General features: G+C 36.6%; 1 protein-coding gene across 1 annotated transcript in view; it reads left to right on the top strand.

Moving 5' to 3' along the window:
• Nucleotides 1-19,455, top strand: part of ZNF385D (zinc finger protein 385D) — a 298,743-nt gene that overhangs the window by 169,866 nt on the left and 109,422 nt on the right. Inside the window, exon 3 of the mRNA XM_021678802.1 lies at nucleotides 16,830-16,940. Coding sequence (XP_021534477.1) covers nucleotides 16,830-16,940 — 111 coding nt within the window. The remainder of the gene's footprint in view (nucleotides 1-16,829; nucleotides 16,941-19,455) is intronic.

Here is a 19,455-nt window from a genome sequence, read left to right as displayed (position 1 = left end):
GGCTCAGTCAGTGAAGTATCTGACTCTTGATTTTAGTTCAGGTCATCATCTCAGGGTCCTGGGATCAAGCCCCTCACCATCAGGGAGCTCCCTGCTCAGCAGGGAGTCTGCTTATTTCCCTCTCCCTCTGCCCCTCCCCCTGCTCTGCCTCCCCCTCAAATAAATAAATCTTTTTTTAAAAGTATGATAGTGTATATGTGTTAAATTATCATCTTTCTGAGTGTCTAGAGATAAAAATATGTTAGTATGTTGTTTAGAGCTATGTTGTCAACAGGAATAAAATAATAATAATAATAATAAACATTTCAGGGTGCCTGGGTGGCTCAGTCAGTTAAGCATCTGCCTTCAGCTCAGGTCTTGATCTCGGGGTCCTGGGATCGAGTCCCACATTGGGCTCCATGCTCGGTGGAGAGTCTGCTTCTCCCTCTCCCTCTGTCCCCCCCCCCACGACCCCCTCCACTCGTGCTCTCTCTCTTTCTCTCTGTCAAATAAATAAATAAAATCTTGAAATTAAAAAAAAAAGAACAAATAAATAATAAATAAACATTTCAAGCATTTACCTCTGGGCTAGGAGGATTAGAGCAGAAGAGTTTTGCTTTTCATCTGAAGCTATTTTGTACTGTTTGGTTTGTTACCATGTATGTATTATTTGATCAAAATAAACAAAAATAGAAAAGAATTATAGCACAGTATATTCTGAGAGTCCCTATGAAGAATACTGGAAGTACATGGGAAATACAAAATGTACTAGGTAGTGTTCCAGCTGACAAAATTCCATGGTTCTCCACGTGCTCGCTCCTGGGAATCCATCTGAGATTTGCAAATCCCTGGTTTAAGTGGTTACAATTTATATTTTAGTTTATAGAGTTTTGCTGTAGTTTATACAAGAAGTTACAAATAGTCCAACAGCACTGTATTTGGGGTTTTTCAAAAGTTTATACACGTTTCTATATGGTACACACCAAAATTGTTTAAAATACAAACAAAATGTAACTGTACCTTCATGGTTAAGAGAGGTATTAGGTACTGGATTACCTTTACTTTGGGTTCAGGTGGGTTTGATCTTGAGGATTTCTGGGAGCCCCTGATAGTCCCCTCTTCATCCTTCCTTGATCTCCATAACTGAGAACATCTTGCTAACCATAACCACTTGGCCTTCATAATATCTGATTCAAGCTTTTAACTAGTTCAGCTTTACATTAGTTTCTTTAATTTAAATCCTTAAAAAGGTCAGTAAGTGAAAAATAAACAAAGTAGAGAAAGATCTAGAAAGAAGTGAATCAATGCTTCAGCACCATTTTGGGGATTAAAAATAGCCTGTAATATAATAAAAATAAGTCAATTGTTAGAAATACTTTATGATAACCTTTGTTCTGGTGTCATTTTCTTCCTCCGTTTTTTTTTTTTTTTTCTTTCATGTGTATTTGTTCCTGTCCTTTGCCAATTCCCAAGAACCCCAAATTCAGATCCAGTTTTTAAATTGAGTCCAGAAGTTTGTTGCACTATTACGCATTTGAGAGTCAATGTGATTTGTAAGAGGAACACTGGCTTTTCATAAACCTGGATTTCAGTCTTGGAGCTGCCTGGTAATACAAAGGTTACCATAGTAGGTCATCTATCCTGGCTATTCCTCAGTTTTCATTTCCGTAAAATGAGGATAATACCACATTATTTCACTAAAAATCATCTGTTGGTGGAAAAAAGATATTGGTTTTCTGGGAAACATGTGAGGAAAACATTCTAATCACAGGAAGTTGATTCTGTTACCCAGGCTTTAACTAGTACTTCTTAGCCACCCACCACATGGATCCTTTTAAACACTGAATGAATTTGCCTTGTGTTGAGGCCTTGGGTTGGGTATCTTAAATATATGGCAAGCATTTTAAGAGGCATATTATTATTTTTACTTTCTAAACATGCAGCTTACTTTGATTATTTACATCAAAGCTCCAAACACAATTAGCCTCAGATGACAATGCAATTTTTCTGTAAAATTGAATGGTGTGGCTTCAATCAAGAATAATACCTTGGGGGGCGCCTGGATGGCTCAGATGGTGAAGCATCTGCCTTCGGCTCGGGTCATGATCCCAGGGTCCTGGGATTGAGCCCCACGTCTGGCTCCTGGCTCAGCGGGGAGCCTGCTTCTTTCTCTGCCTCTCCCCCTGCTCGTGCTCTCTCTCTCTCTCTCTCTCTCTGTATCCCTGTGTCTCAAGTGACTAAATAAAATCTTTAAGAAAAAAAAAAAAAGAATAATACCTTGGGCTACTTTTTCTATTTAAAGTGATTTACAGTTGGCTAGAATGGCTACTTTTACATATCTAATTACTTTCTTTGACAATAAACCTTTCTTGAGCATTTTCTGTGCTTAGACACCTGTTTTTCAAAGATGAATAACACTACATCTTTTGCAGTTTGGGGAGGGGAGAACTATAAGCAGAATGTTTGAGTAGCAGTCTGTGACATGATGCTAGAATGCATAGGGTGTTGTGAGTACTGGGAGGAGGGGTCTTTAGCCCTGCATACTAAGAGACCAAAGGGGATTCTCTTGAGATAGATGACATTTGGAGCAATAGACAGGAATTATACATGTAAGAAACAAGTAATAAAGGTTAAAGAAAGAAAAGAGCCTACAAAAGATGAGGGGAAAATAAACCACAGTTGGATAATGCAAGATATTTGCCAGGAGATCTGAATTAGTGGAGCAAAATATCAGAGGCAGGGAGGAATGGAAATGAATCCAGAAATAGAGGTCTGTGCTAGTTCATGGAAAGCAGTGTTTGACAATATGAAATACCCCTTTGTGGCTTGAATTCCATATCACTGGCTAAGAGAAACAGGTATATAGGCAACCTATGGGGAAAAGGGGAGGAAGTGTGTGTAAATTAGTGAATGAATACTTCAGTGCAAGGAGAGGTAGAATATTTCAAGAAAGGATCAAGTCTAGCCAAACACAAAACAATAGAAATGGAGTCATGCCAAATTCCAAGCAGCAAGAGACTTTACACAGGGAATTGGTGGATAAATATTGGTACATAAATTAGTACATAAATAATATGCACACATGTATACACACACATACACACCTACAAACATACATGTGCACAAACATATATGTACATCTGTGTTTTAACAAAACAAAAACAAGAGGAATATTCTTACATGTTTAATTTTAATATGTGTATTATCTTGGTATTTCCATGCTAGAACAGATCATATAGATTACCTACAGAGATGGAATTTGTATAAAAAGGGTCCAAACATTATTACACTTTCTCAAAAGCATTGTGGTGATTTAAACAAAGAAACAAACAAGCAAAGGAGCAAGAAAAAAAATACAATGCAAAACATGTGGCCCCAAATATATGTCATTTGAAATTTAACCAAACAATTAAAATCAGGATATTCACTTACCTATATCATACCGATGTGCCACTGTTTAGTCTTTTTGTAGACTTTATAACTTTCATTTTGGACATTTCAGAAATACCTCCCTAAATTATTTGCAGGCTTGCTCGTAAAGATCTGCACTACCTCTTTGAACTCCATTCTCCTCATCTCTGTGTATATTTCAATACTTTGAACTTATTTCTTCTTCCTAGACCCTTAGGGATTGCAAAACTCTTTGAGGCTTAAAGTGATCATGTTAAGGAGCTGGCAGGCAAGGAATGGTCTCAGTGATCCACTGTTTGTTCAGATTTCCCTTTTTAGCCACTAAGACAAAGAAACTGATTTTTTTTCTTTTTCCTTTAACCAAGAAGTCCTAGAATTTGTGCTTCGGTAAAATTTTACAGTGATTTCTACATTTTCACGTTGTCCATTCCATTTGTTATGGGCTGAATTGTGTCCTCCCAGAAAGAGCTGTTAAAGCCTGAACCCCTAGTACATCACAATGTGACCTTATTTGAAAATAAGCTCTTTGCAGAGATAATCAGGTGACAATGAATTCAGCAGGGTGGTCCAAAATCCAGTATAACTGGTGTCCTTATAAAAGGCAAATTTGGACACAGGCACACATAGGAAGAATGCAATGTGAAGGCAGAGGATTATAGTAATCCTTGGCATCTATAAGCCAAAGTTTGCCAAACATGGCTGGCAAAACAGCAAAAGCTAGGAATAGGCAGGACAGATTCTCCTTACAGACTTCAGAGGAAGCATGGCTTTGCCAAGACCTCAGTTTTGAACTTCTGGCTCCCAGAAGTATGAGATAATGAATTTCTGTTGTTTTGAGCCACCAAGTTTGCACTATTTTGTTATGGCAACCCTAGGAAACTAATACATGGTTAAAATATTAAAAAGAAAATATTAAAAGGCCAATTAACATAGGACTTTTGCATTTTAATTTTTCAAGCCAGAACCACCTAATTAAATAAATAAATTCATCTAATTTTGTAAAAGCAAAGTTCAAGAGAAAATTAGGAGGAACATACTTTCAGAATAAGAGAAAATCCTCTCGATTTAGCCACTTATAATTTATGTACAACAGTGTGTTTGTCCCTACCTTTCTTTACATCTCAGAGTAGGGCAGAGTTCAACACCTGGCCCATGTTTCAACGACCTGCCCAGTAACCAGATGTGTTTGTGACGTCTGGTACAGCTGGTAATAGAATGGATTTCTAGAATTTATTTTCTTGCTCAATCAATAATGCCATGCTCTCTGGGGCATTCCATGTAAATGGAATTCCAACTCTGGAGTTGTTGGGTTTAATTACTTTAGACCTTATTCAGAGACCAAGCCTGAAGAATATTGAGAAACCTGACTTCTTGCACAGACAAGCACCCTAGGCATTCATTGTCTTTGAAAGAGATTTTCTTATTTAAGTCCACCAGAAGCAGGACTCTGATCAAAACATCTGAGTTAAATTAAGTCCCTGTAATACTGATAACAAAGTTTCTAAAGTGTCCAAATTAGACACTGAAATCTTCTCTACAAGGCATTATTAGTGTGATCAGTCAAGATTCATTCTTTTCAAAAAAACAATATTCTCTTGGCTAGAAAAAAATATCAATGTTGCAGAAAAAGGAAGCCCATTAGTGGACTGAAATCACCTTCCCTTCCTTTTTTTCTCAGACTCCCTCCCCCACTTCAGGGTATAGCTTTTCTCATTTATAAACTGAGAAGTTTTTATAAATTTTAAATATATTCTGAGTTCCAGAGAAAGGAATGAGAAGTACAGGGCCTATGAACATGCATGAAACATAGGCCCTACCCACTGAAAATACCACAAAGAGATAATTTCTAAAGTTGTAACCAGGATTGAACTTCCATGACGGAGAAATTGTGTTGGTAACGATTTCATATTTGCACTTAAAAATATCAAAATGCATGTATCTATGGGCATTCCATGACAGGGCCATGATACAGTGGTTAAATGCAATTTGCATGGTCATATAAATGATTCTAAGAAAAATAATGTCTTAAGATCCCCTCAAGCTAATCCATCCTTTACTTTGAGCTTTCTACATTTCACTTTATTAGCCTACTGACAGAACATTAGGAAAAGTAACCATAGCAGAGAGCTACTGACAATGAATCTCTGACATTTGGACATATCTTTGCTCACTGAAGTTCAAGTATTTGTTTTCTGAACAAAATCATCTTCTCCTTAACCAAGCAGGGGACCAGTATGGCTGTTAGCCTTTGTCTGGGAAGATGCCTGGGGGAAAATGATCTCATGTTGGCACATAAAGTGTAGATGAAAGAACCTATCAGGGGCACCTGGGTGGCTCAGTCATTTAAGCAGCTGCCTTTGGCTCAGTTCATGATCTCAGGGTCCTGGGATAGAGTCCCACATCGGGCTCCCTGCTAGGCAGAGAACCTGCTTCTGCCTCTGCCTCTGCCTGCCGCTCTGCTTACTTGTGCTCTCTATCTCTCTTGTCAAATAAATAAAATCTTAAAAGAAAGAAAGAAAAAAAGAAAGAAAGAAAGAAAAAAAGAAAGAAAGAAAGAAAGAAGAAAGAAAGAAAGAAAAAGAGAAAGAAAGAAAAAAAAAGAAAGAAAGAAGGAACCTATCAACAATGGCCCTATTGCTTAGATGGTGATAGATTATAAGCAAATTCTGCTTGGTAGCTTAGAGTTCTAGATTATACTCCCAGAGTCTATATCCTACATCCCATATTTATCACAGTCATTTCTCACGTGACTTTGCTTCTAATAGACTCACTTCACCTCCTATGCCTAAGGTTTCCTTGTGGAATCCATGTTTTCTCACTGTTATTGTTAATACCATTCCAAGATTGGTATTATGTTTTCATATGGGGTTTCAATATTACGCAGTTTATCTATCAACTCAAAAGGCATGTGTTAAGCTCATGATAAGTGGGAGCCACTCTACTAATTGCTGAGACAAAGAACAAGGGGACCCAGCCCTGCCTTGACTTAACTATCTGTTGGGAGAGACAAGTCAAGGGATAAAGTTGATGGTGCGATTGAGTGTTACTCTGGGTAAGTGGGAGGACTAAGCCGATTTGAACGAGGTCCCAGCTAAGTGTCCTGAAAATTTGAATTCTGAAATGTGGGTAGGCATTAGTCAGGAGAAGATGCACTCGAAAGCATGGGGAAAAGAGTTTTCAAGGCAGAGAAAGTAGAATGTACAGAAGAATTGAAGGTTGGAGCTTTGAAAAATGGCTATTCCTTTAATGTGCCTGTATGACTTCTCTGTGTTATATTTCCTACTTGATTTAAATCAGCAGATTTGGGCATGACCTGATTAATGAGATTCATGGGAATAAGGCTACCTCTAGTCGAATGAATTTATTTGTTGAACGAACTCATGCACATCCTTTGCTATTTGGCAAAGCAGAGACACTATGAGATTTAACGTGTATCTGCATTCAGCACCCTCATACACCCCACTCAGAGCGGAGTATTGATCTTGGGTGATTGGTGCTCCTGTTAAATTCCCTACCAGCCCAAATTTCAAGGAAAGAAATATAAAGGCATCATCCCTCAACTTATTTTCACCCATGTACAATCTACTGAGGGATTTGCACATGATCTTTTACTTTTTGATCTTTTAAAAGAAATAAATATTATAAATATTATAACAAAACCCATACTCACCCAGAATTTTACAACTATTAATATTCTGTTGCTTTTGCTTCTAGTTCCATACTGAGAAGAAATGTAATGTTTTGGATGTAGCTCTAGTCCTCTATAGCCACTGTTCCAGTCACATTCTGGGATCCCCCATAGAAAACTGTTGTGCGTTTGGTATGCGCCCTTCCTTCTGCTTCGGTTCACGTACTCTTAGATAAACATTTATGCATCCACAAATCATTTATAGATTGTGTGTGTGTGTGTTTGTGTGTGTGTAATTATTGTTAATTTTCTCTTATGGAGTATTTCAAGCATGTACAAAAATAGAATAATATAATGAAAACTCACATAGCCAGCACCTACCTTCAGTACTTTTCAACTCAGGACCAACCTTCATCAGTATCCTCACTCCCTTAGCTCTCAAATATCCTCAACTATTTTGAAGCAAATCATAGCCATAATATCTACACTACAATGATCACAACTGAAAATAAAAAAACAATTATTAAAATATCCAATTTTATTTCCTCCTGATTATCTTCTAATATTTATTATACAGTTTGTTAGAATCAGGGTCTGTTGAAGCCCCATTGTTTGGAATTAATTGCTATGTCTCTTAAATGTCTTTAAAGTTATAGGTCTTCTTCCCATTATATTCTGGCTACTTATTTGTTTAAAAAAACCTGACATGTGGTCTGTTGTTTCCTACAGTTTGGAATGTATTGATTTTATTAATGTGGAGACTTTTTTAAATTGAAGTATAGTTGACATATATTATTATATTAGTTTCAGGTGTACAACACAGTGGTTCAACAATTATGTACATTATGCTGTGCTCAGCGCCCAGAGGTGTAGTCACCATACGGCGTTAATACGATCCTATTTCCCTATGCTGTACTTTTCATCCCCATAACTTATTTATTTTATAACTGGAAGTTTGTACCTCTTAAACCCCTTCACCTATTTCTCCTGCCCCCCCACTCCCCTCCCCTCTGACAACCACCAGTTTCTTCTCTGTATTTATGAATCTGTTTCTGTTTTTGTTTATTTGTCCATTTGTTTTATTTTTTAGATTTCACATATATGTGAAACCATATGGTATTTGTCTTTCTCTGTCTGACTTATTTTTCTTAGCATAACACCCTCTAGGTCCATCAATATTGTTGCGAATGGCAAGATTTCATTCTTTTTTATAACTGAGTAATATTCCATTATATGTATATATGTGTGTATATGTATACATACCACATCTTCCTTATCCATTTGTCTGTTGATGGCACTGAGGTTGCTTGCATATGTTGGCTATTATAAATAATGCTATAATAAACATAGGGGTGCATATATCTTTTCAAATTATTGTTTTCATTTTCTTTGGGTAAATAGCCAATAGTGGAATTATTGGATCATATGGTATTTCTATTTTTAATTTTTTGAGGAACCTCCATACTGTCTTCCACAGTGGATGCACCAATTTACATTCTCACCAACAGTGCATGAGGGTTCCCCTTTCTCTATCCATGTAGAGGCTTTTACCATGTTCTTTTGTCCCTCTATTTCCTAAGAATGGGTAATTATATCTAGAGGCTTGATCAGATGCAGGTTTGTTATTTTGAGCATGACTTCCTTACAGGTGGTTTTGTACTTCTTCAAGAGATGCCTGCTGTCTGGTTGTCTCTTTTTGTTCAATAGCTATAATTGATGGCCATTTCCTAGACACATTATTTCTTTAGAAGGTGTAAAATGGTGCTCCCCTAATCGTTCCTTCTTACTTTATCTATTGACTATGCATGTGCGATTTTCTTTTTTAGTGTCTGATGTCATATTGTAGATATTCTGATGCATTTTATTTTATCTGCTGTTGCTGATAAAGAAATATTTAAGTGATTCCTTATAACATCTGTATGGTGTTCCATTTTATAGCTCTTCAACTATTTACCATTGGCTATTTAGGTTGTTTTAAAGTTTTTACTGATACAAACAAAACTGCAGGGAACTTCTGTGTAATAATCTTGTATTGCACATAAGCCAGAGTTTCTCCCGAGGATGAATGTTTAGATCTTATGTTCAGTTCATTTTCAGTTTTACAAGGTGATGCCAAGTTTTCATGCACTTTTCCCAAATCCTTGTCAATACAAAATATTGTCAGGCTGTTTTTGCTGTCTCCTTGTTATTTTATACTTTACTTCCAGAATAACTAATACATTTTATTTTTTATTGACCATTCAGATATTCTCCTCTACAAATTGCCTTTTAATATGCCTTGAACATTTTGGCTTTGATATGTTATCTTTTAGAAATCATAGTGATTTCTAGAGCTCCTCTGTGTAGCCAGAGTACATAATCTTTGATTGATTTGGATGTTGCAGACATTTTCTCTCCCCCACCACCCTCTTTGTGTGTGTGTGCGTGTGTGTGTGTGTGTGTATACATTTTTTTCTTTTGCTGAGGAAAGAAAATCTAACACAGTGTTTAAAACTGTGAAAATGATGGTATCAGACTATCCAAATTCACACCACAGCTCTAGAACTGCCTAGCTGTGAAACCCTAACCCAATTAACTTCAAGTCTCTGTACCTAAACATATTCATACATAACATGGAAGCAAAAAAAGGATCTACTGCTGTTCCTTCTGCTTAATTTTGCTGTGAACTTAAAACTGCTATTAAAAAAATAAAGTTTATTAAAAGGAGAAAACAAAAATGTCTCCCTTGTAGGGATACTGTGAAGACCTAATGAGACATATGGGCCTTATAGACAGTGCCTTTTGCACATGTAAGTGCTCATTTAAAATTAGCTGTTGTTGGGGTGCCTGGGTGGCTTAGCCAGTTAAGCATCTGACTCTTGATTTCGGCTCAGGTCATGCTCTCAGGGTTGTGAGATCAAGCCCCATGTCAGGCTCTGCACTGGGCGTGGAGCCTGTTTAAGATTCTCTCTCTCCCTCTGCCCCTCTCCACTGCTCTCCCTCTTTCTCTCGAAAAAAAACAAAATTAAAAAAAAATTAGCTATTGTTATTTTTTTTCAACTATAAAGTTTATTATAGTTAAATTTATTTTTTTCTTGGATGGTTTTGAATCACTTGGAATTTTTAAGGCATCTTTCTACTCTTTTTTTTTTTTTTTTTTTCAGTTTTCTGCTTCTGGAAAGGAATGGTGATGTTTATTATCATTCTATAAACTAATAATAGAAGAAGAGCTTACCTTTATCGAGTGCTTTCTGTGTGACAGGCACAGTGCTGGGCTCTGTATAATTTGTATAGTTCATTGTTCATAATAACCCAGCATGATTAACACTCCATTCAGAGGTAAAGACATAGACGCTTAGAAAGATTAAAATAAAACAGCCGGCAAATAAGAGCAGCAACATTTTAGACTACATCTTTTTTTTTTTTTTTAAGATTTTATTTATTTATTTGACAGAGAGAGACAGCGAGAGAGGGAACACAAGCAGGCAGAGTGGGAGAGGGAGAAGCAGACTCCCCGCTGAGCGGAGAGCCCGATGCGGGGCTCGATTCCAGGACCCTCGGGATCATGACCTGAGCTGAAGGCAGACGCTTAAGGACTGAGTCACCCAAGCGCCCCCTAGACTACATCTTAACCATTTGTTACTTCCTACTGGGGAAGAATGGGGAAGAGGAAGGACTAGACTTGCTGTAATATATTATAGCTGCAAGAACCTAGAACCGGGATGTGGAGAATTGGTTTTACTGTCCATTTTCTACTACTGGTAGAAACACCTCTCGGCTTTAGTGGGCTTGTCAACAGAATGAGAAGGCAAAATATGATCACTCAGACTCTTTCCAGCTCTAAGAGGCTGTGGTTCTTTCTTTCTTTCTTTCTTTTTTTTTTTCTCAAGATTTATTTATTTATTTGACAGAGACACAGCAAGAGAGGGAACACAAGCAGGGGGAGTGGGAGAGGGAGAAGCAGCCTTCCCACCAGCAGGGAGCCCCGATGCGGGGCTCGATCCCAGGACCCTAGGACCACGACCTGAGCCGAAGGCAGACGCTTAATGACTGAGCCATAAGAGGCTGTGGTTCTTAATAAAAGTGGTACCTATACAGATGATCTGTGCAGTGCTATTTAAAACTGTGACAACCTAAATATCCAACAACAGAGAATAAGCTAAGTAAATTGTGGTACAATTATTTAATGAAATAGATGCCACCATTTAATTGGTAAGTATGAAAACTATGTTTAAATGAAAGTATTCTTATGATATATTGTTAAATAAAAAAAGAGAAAATATTCTATATTATGCTTACAACTCTAAAAATATGCATTCAAAAATACAAAGATGTACAATTGTTGTGTAATAAAGAATTTGGCTATCTTTGTCCTCAGTTTTTAGATTTTAGGTAACCTCTAAAATCTTGGAATTTCCTGAGTGATGAGGGGCTTTGTGAATCATGCCCACCTTGGATAACACGGGAGGTTATGCTAATGAGATGACTCAGGATGGAGGTCAGTCACCAGAAAGACTAGCCATGTGATTAGAGGATTGGCCTTTGAGCAGGTAATACCGGTCTGGACCTCCAGGAAGGGGAGAAGGGGCTAGGGATTGAGTTCATTCACTTTGCCAATGATTCAGTCAGCCATGCATATGTATAGAAACCCCAATGGAAACTTCAGAGAGCAAGGTTTGGGCAAATTTCTTAGCTGTGACGGTTTTTGGAAGGGTGATGCATCCTAATTTCTTGGGGAAGGGACGTGGAAGCTCCATGTTCAGGATTCTACCAGACCTCACCCTCTGGGGCTCTTCATTTGGTTGGTCCTGATTTATATCCTTTATAATAAAACTGTAACCATAGGTATAGTGTTTTCTTGAGTCCTGTTAATCATTCTAGCAAGTTATCAAACCTGCAGGAGTCATGGTAACCCCCAAATTTGTAGCCAGTTTGTCAGAAGTGCAGGTGGCTTGGGGACTCCCAAATTTGTGACTCCATTCTGGGAACCTTCTGTGTTTAGATTGCTAAAAATGTTCTATATGTTTACTGGGATGGTGATAACATGGAAGTATGCATAGGTTAAAAAAATCGACTAATGATATACTTAAGATGTATACACTTTTTAATGTAAGTTATACGTCCATTTAAAAGATTAAAGAAAAAGGTCAACATTGCATATGTTTCAAATGAACAAATTTGTTGCAGGATTGGGATAATTAGGATTTTTTATTAGTGTTTTCTAATGCGTGAATATAGGTAATATAAACTCAAATTTTGTTAATTCATAGTTGATGTAGTAAATCCACCTGGGCCTCAACCCAGTGTCACCTAATATTACAGAGTCACAAATGTCCAGGACAGTGGACATCACAAAGCTTAATGGTGGTACCAGAGGGAGACAGGGCGGGGGGGGGGGGGGGGGGGAGGGTCAGAGTAGGAGGTTGTGCATCTTAGCTGGCCCTGCCATGTATTGGTTGTGTGATAGTAGGCAAGGGGCAATGAGAGTTTCTCAGCAAGTTGATAGGATGGAAATGACGTTTATAAACATAAAAACACACAGTAAATTCCTGTGAGTGTAACCTTTAGAGTTATTGTTACTGGCAATTGTTACATCGAAATACCAGCTGGAATAGACCACCTTTATATTTCTGAACTTCTAAACTTCCTGGCATTTCAGTTTTTATTCTTTGATTTTAAAACTGAAAACCACAATAATAATAGGAACAGAAAGAGAAGAAGTCTCTTAAGAGCAGGAAATGTAAACTCAGGGCTAACCCCCATCCTCAGAAAATACCAGGGGCATCATGGAGAAGGGAATCTTGAGCTGGACCTGTCCCTTGTATACTCGTTTACAAATCAATTTAGCAGAATGTCCAGAGGGGAGGGGAGGGAAAAGCAAGACCTGAGATAGAAACGCAAAGATCCTTAAGCCTAAAATGAAGAAAAACATATTCATTTGGCTTTAAATAAGGCCATAGGCTGAGTTTGAAATTGAATTTTAGACTAGAGTTTGGATAAGCATATCAATAGGTAGTGTATCATTCTTCACTTTTGTTTGTTTGGGGGGTTGGGTAATGTATTTAGAATATCCCACTTTAGAAATTAGGTAAATATGTATTAAAATAGCATGTAGATTTTACCATTTAATTTAGTTAATTCCATGCTGCATGAGTTAAGTGAAATGTATCTAAGCTCTTATGGATCTCATTTCTTTGTGTTACGTTTTTAATTTAATGCCTTTACTTTCTTTTGAAGGCTTTCCATTTCATTCATATTTTTATGTTGTTTATATTACCGGATCATTATTTTCTAAACTGTATGCTTTGAACAAGGATGCTAAATTTAAAGACAAAGAAAACAAAAGTTTTGGTTATATTATTTTAGAAATTACTTATTCAAATCAGATATTTTTATTGCAGGTCATCTCAGAGAATTTAACATTTTAGTGTGTACTGTGAATGTCCAAGCTGTAGTATCGAGGTTTCTTGCAGTTTATTTGACCCAAGAACCACTTTTTCTTACCTCCACACATTGGCATCTCTTGAGACTGATTTTGTGGAAAAATTCCTAATGATAATATGCATACATACAATAAGGTATTGTATGTACCTACTGTGGGAAAAACCAACACATATGACTTTCTTTTTAAACAAAATATTTGATTATAATGGCAAATAATGGTATGTTTAGACAATGATCAAAGTGGCTGTGTGTGTGTCCCCTTGGTTGGTAATAGATGCATACCATGTGGTATCATTTAATTAACTACGTAACAATAGAACTGGTTATTATTTAGATTTTGCCCCTTCATGATTCTTTGTTGTAAATGGTTTTACTTATAGATGCATATATTAGAGAGGTGAATATGATTCATGCTCATTAATAAAGGCATTAAACTTATCATTTCGTTGTACTGGATTTCTAAAATGATAAAGATAATTACTTTTTTGGTGTAACTATAGTTTGTGAAATCCATCTTTGAAATATAATTCAGTTAAGTGGGTTTTCTTTTTTAATTATACTGGGAAATAAAATTGTCTCTGAAGAATACACTACTTTGCATTTTGAAATTTGATTTTATACTCACAGTGATCAGAACATCATTCAATTCAAATAAAAGAATTAAATCTAGAGAATATGCCACATTTGCATCAAGTGTCTAGTTCCAAAACACCTCCTACACAAATTTGGATTGAATGTGGTCACTGCTTTCCCAGTGTTCCTGAAAGGCCAAAATAATATGCTGCTTACTGATATATGATAAAAATTCAGCGCCATTCGTTTTCAGAGAGCATCTTTAATATAGATGTATAATTTATTTTTATTTTATATTGTCATAAAAGAGGACTTCAGTATTCCTAAATGGATTATAGACATAATTCACCTTATCCCTAAATAGAAATAGGCCCCATTTATGCACCGAACAGATGCAGTAACATATGATGAAGCAGCTACCTCTAAGTCCGTGACCTCTTTCTGCTTTTAATTTTTCTTTAGCTGTTGGCTAAAAGGCAGATTATCTCCGAGTGTTCTCTATGATTGTTGTCAGAGAAGCATTGTGATGGCACGTTAAACAAGTATAAAAGTGATCCTAGGAAACAGAATGAAGGCTATTGAAGTAGCCCAGATTCACACATTTGTGTGGCTCTTGGCTTTCTCAAGCTCTGTGCATTTTTCATTTGGGCTTCTAAAGAAATGGAGGTGATTCCCTTTATATGAACTTCAAGAAAGGGTAAAAATATAGTGACAGAAAGCACACCAGTGATTTCAGAGGTAGGGGGTGGGAGTCAGGTGTTGAGAGGGGCAGGAGAAAACTTTCCCAGGAAATGGAAATGTTTTGTGTAAAATAGTACTGTATGTATTTGCCAAATCTCATCAAATTCTACACCTACCATTGCTAAATTTTATTATATGTAAATTGTACCTAAATAAAACTGCTTAAAAAGAAAGTATGATATGATAAAAAAAAAAAAGTATGATAAAATTCACTAGTAAGGAGAAAGGGGATCCTCGAATTTATTAATACCTGGAAATGACCAGAAAAATCATGGGATAGCTGAGTTTCCTCCAGAATCTGGGAAAGGATTAACATCAGATAAAAAAATGTAAAGTGATGATGGAAGATAAAAATGATTACACCCATGAGTTCTTCTTGATCATTGTAACTGTTTAATATATAAACCACCTAGCCTAGTGCTTAGCACATAGAAGACAATAAATGCTGAATGCTATTATTTTTATTGTACATTAGGAGTGCCTAGACAGCCTAATAGGAATTATGACTAAATAGACAGAAGCTTCCTCCTACCTACTATGAAGACAGCCTGTGAATGAACTGGTTCTGATAACCTGAAATACACAAAAGGAGGTGGAATTTATCAATGACTTGTTTAGGATAATTAATAAACTATAATGTATCAAAGAAGCTGAATATTAAAGTATTTCACAGACACATTCTTAGCTTTTTGTGTGTGTGTCAAATTATTTCTGAGCTATCTAAACCCATTGTGAGGACTCTCAGAAGAACTTTATATCTGATGAGAGTTAAGAATTCTGAAGTTTGCAGGCATTCAACAGAAGTCATAGCCATATGTGTAACATTTGATTTATTTTGAAATGTTTCTTGGCCATGTGAGAAATTAGTAGTGTGCCAACAATGATTATAGGAGGTTGAGGCTCAAGTTAACTCTGATCTTCACATGTGTTGTAATAGAGAAATATAATAGCCAACATTTATTGACTTCTTAATGTGCTTAGCACTGACTGTGCTAGGTAAATTTCACAAATTACCACTTTTGAACATCATCACCACCTTAGGAGACACAGATGAGCAAAGAGGTTGCACCAGTATTAAGAAGCAGATCAAAATTTTTATCTGACTCCAACAGTTGAGAACCCCTGATGTGGATGGTAGGACAAAGCTGGTGAGTTTTATCAGAGCCAGATTGCTGACATTATGTCTTTGGTGTCCCTTCACCTATCCTGGGAATATGGGATGGAGAGAGATAACTGGTCTGGTCCAGACTCTCTGAACCTCAAATAATAAGTCCATAGGATAGCAGTCTATAGTAAATGGTCAATAAATGATTTTTGAATGAATAGATTTTTGATTGCATTTGAATTCTTAGAAAGCAGGATTTGGGGGTGCCTGGGTGGCTCAGTTGGTTAAGCAACTGCCTTCAGCTCAGGTCATGATCCTGGAGCCCCTGGATCAAGTCCCGCATCGGGCTCCCTGCTCGGCTGGGAGTCTGCTTCGCCCTCTGACCCTATCCCCTCTCATGTGTTCTTTCTCTCTCAATCTCTCTCTCTCAAATAAATAAAATCTTAAAAAAAAAAAGAAAAGAAAAGAAAAGAAAGCAGGATTTGTATACTATATTCTTAACATAGAAAAGATACCAAACGTAGCCTAAGGTTAATGTTGGATTATGGTGCATAATTTATTTTCAGAACTGCTCATCTGACCAAGTCTATTTACAAGTCCATTTTGGGGCAATGGCATAGACACACTTCTGTGTAAGATTGCTGGCATTTGCAATAACTTGAGTTTTGATAAACCTTTAATTATATTTGAGGATTATCAAATTGAGACAATTGTTGATCGTAAATGAGAAAAAACAGTTAGTATGCAAACTCTAATGGGTACATTTATCATTTTCTTATCATACTGAGCTTCGAGCTTATTGTCTATTTTCCAAGAAAGTAGAAAGGCTATTTCTTAGAATAAAAATGTTTTTTATAATGTGACCAGTAGATTCAAGCTGTACAGATTGGCTCTTTAATGAAATAGGCAACATTCCAATGGAACTGACAAGCTTTATTTCTATTTGTTGTATTTTCTTTCTCATTACAGATGGACCCGATTCAGAAAGCTGTAATAAATCATACATTCGGGGTTCCTCTTCCTCATCGAAGAAAGCAAATCATATCATGCAACATTTGCCAGTTGAGATTTAATTCCGATGTAAGTTTACCATTTAGTATTCACTGAAAAAAAGTATTATGCTATTCCAATCTTGCAGAAGAGATTTCTTAAACATTTTTCTCCAATAACTGAGCATGTCAAAATTCAAAGATAACATTTTAACTTCTTATGTCTTTTAAAGTTGGAGTTTATTTTATTATTTTTGGTTGTTTACTATGGAAACATCATACATTAACAATATTTTATACTTGCAGTTTAATGGTATTTTTTTAGTCTCTCGGGAATACTAAATTTAGGTAATACACTTTCCCTTTGGAGTATAGTCAAATTTAGGACCAACAAGACTTTTAATAAATTATACCTCTGATATAAGATAGGTCCCGACTTATATTTCAAGGCCAACATTTTGCTTTGTAATTTTTTTTATCTGCCTTGGTGGTCCCCAATTCCAGACCAGCCCTTGTGTCCTTAATGATATTTGTGTTAGAGTTCTCAAGTTATTACCCTAGAAGTATTAGCATTTTAATAGGGAGTCTGAAAGACCTCAAAGCACTGAAGCCCCCTGATGAATAAAACTTAAGTGGAGAACATGACAGAAAGGAGACATTTGTGGACCTGACCAGTGCTTTGCAAATTATCCACAGAGTTATTCATATCTTCCATACCTTTTCTAAGGATCAGAAAATCTCTGGATTCATCACAGTGAAGCTCATTTTGGCTTATGGCCAATGTGAAAAACATTGCCTGCCTTCCCCAACCTCCTCTGGTGTGGAGTTGTCCTGAGAGGTACAGAAAAAAGAAGGAGTGTTGGTTTGGAAGGTCTAGGTATTGAATACCTGTTGGTACTCTAGGCAAACAGAGGACCCCATCCTGTCAAAGTGACTCCTCCTCTGAGGTGCCATTATCTTGCCCTACATGGATGTGCAGTGTGGAGATGACCAAAATGATCTGGATTCTAGAGAATGTTAGGCCTTCCAATATTTAATCTTTCTAGGCAAGTAAATCTTTTAGGTGCTCTGGTAATGAGAAGATCATGTGAGATAATCATGCACAGAAAACAGATGTGACAGAAATAAAGTGTCTTTTTCTTCTATGAGAACATCTCATGTTGTATAAGGATTGCTACTGTCTTATGAACTCATACCTACTAGTACAGTCATCAGTTTTATAACATTTCTTCTGTTGGCTTAAAAAAAAGTAGGTTGCCTGCATAGCACCTAAATGGTATTTGTTGATATAAAAAAAAAAGAATACACTAAACATATGGCATTTTACTTAAAGAGAGGTTTTTGGTTTTTTGTTTTGTTTTTGTTGTTGGTTTTTAAATACCAAGTGCTTTGATTTGATTTGAATTTTAAGAAATTTGCCACAGTTTAATTTATTAACAAAAAATCTTTTCAACTGATAAATGTCATATAATAATCTCTTTCAGTAAAAAAAAGAAGGGTCCTCTTGACCTGTACATTAGAGTTCTGAATTCAATAGTTTCAATTTTGATCATTTCTAAACATTTATTGAACAATCATATAGTTCTGTAATTGCTGTGTTAAGTGGCTCTTTCTTGCTTTCTTTCCTTTTTAAATCGTATTGATATTTCACTTTGGAACTGATCAGATAATGATGCAAAAGTCTCCCAGGAGCCATGCGGTCAGCTTCTTACATCTAATGGGGGCTATTTCAATATCTCCTCCTGCCAACAATTTAGTGTCAATATTTTCCTCTGTGTTAAGTAAACTTCCTGTAAACTGGGAATCAGAAAGAGACTTCAAGCTCATTGCACCCAATCTCCCACTAAATTTAAGAAAACCATCTGCCACATCTAGGCTAGGTCCTTGGTTGGTGATCTTCAGCTATGGATCACTCACCATTTCAAGAAAATTGTTCCTTTTTTTTTTTTTTTTGAGTGTTTCTAATCCTGTTGAGGGATATCAAAGTCATGTTTAAAGTCTTTAGAATTATTACCCAGTATGCATTAACATTAACATAAAAGAACATTTACGTCTTTTATAAAATGTAATCTTGTTTTATTTCCTTGATAAGAGAGAATAGCAATTTATTTTGCCTAATGAAGTTTCAAGTTGATATAGAAATCAATATGTATTTACCGGGGACGGTTGCTTCTCATTCTCACAATTTTGCTTTCAGGTGTGTCGGGCATGTGGTACATGGAAAGTGGCCAAGGTATTTGGAAAATTTAGACTAATTCGTCTGGGTCATAATTACACAATTGCAGACTTGACCATTCACTAGATGGTTACTGTATTAATCTTTGATTGCTGCTGTAATAAATTATGGCAAATTTAGTGGTTTAAAACAACATAAATGTATTATGGTCTGGAGGTGAGAAGTCAGAAATGGGTCTCCCTGGGCTAAAATCACGTCGTTGGCAGGGTTATGTTCCTTCTGGAGGCTCCAGCAGAGAATTCAGTTTCTTGCCTTTCTTGTCCACCTTCTAGAGGCAACTCTTTTGCTCATGACTCCTTTCCATCTTTAAAGCAAGCAGTGGTCAGTTGAATCCTTCTCACATTGAATGACTATGACCCTCACTTTTCTG

This window comes from Neomonachus schauinslandi, chromosome 1, assembly GCF_002201575.2.
Source record: "Neomonachus schauinslandi chromosome 1, ASM220157v2, whole genome shotgun sequence".
In the NCBI taxonomy this organism is placed as follows: Eukaryota; Metazoa; Chordata; class Mammalia; order Carnivora; family Phocidae; genus Neomonachus; species Neomonachus schauinslandi.
The sequence above is the reverse complement of the archived record's forward strand: the minus strand, read 5'-3'. Positions and strand labels throughout refer to the sequence as shown.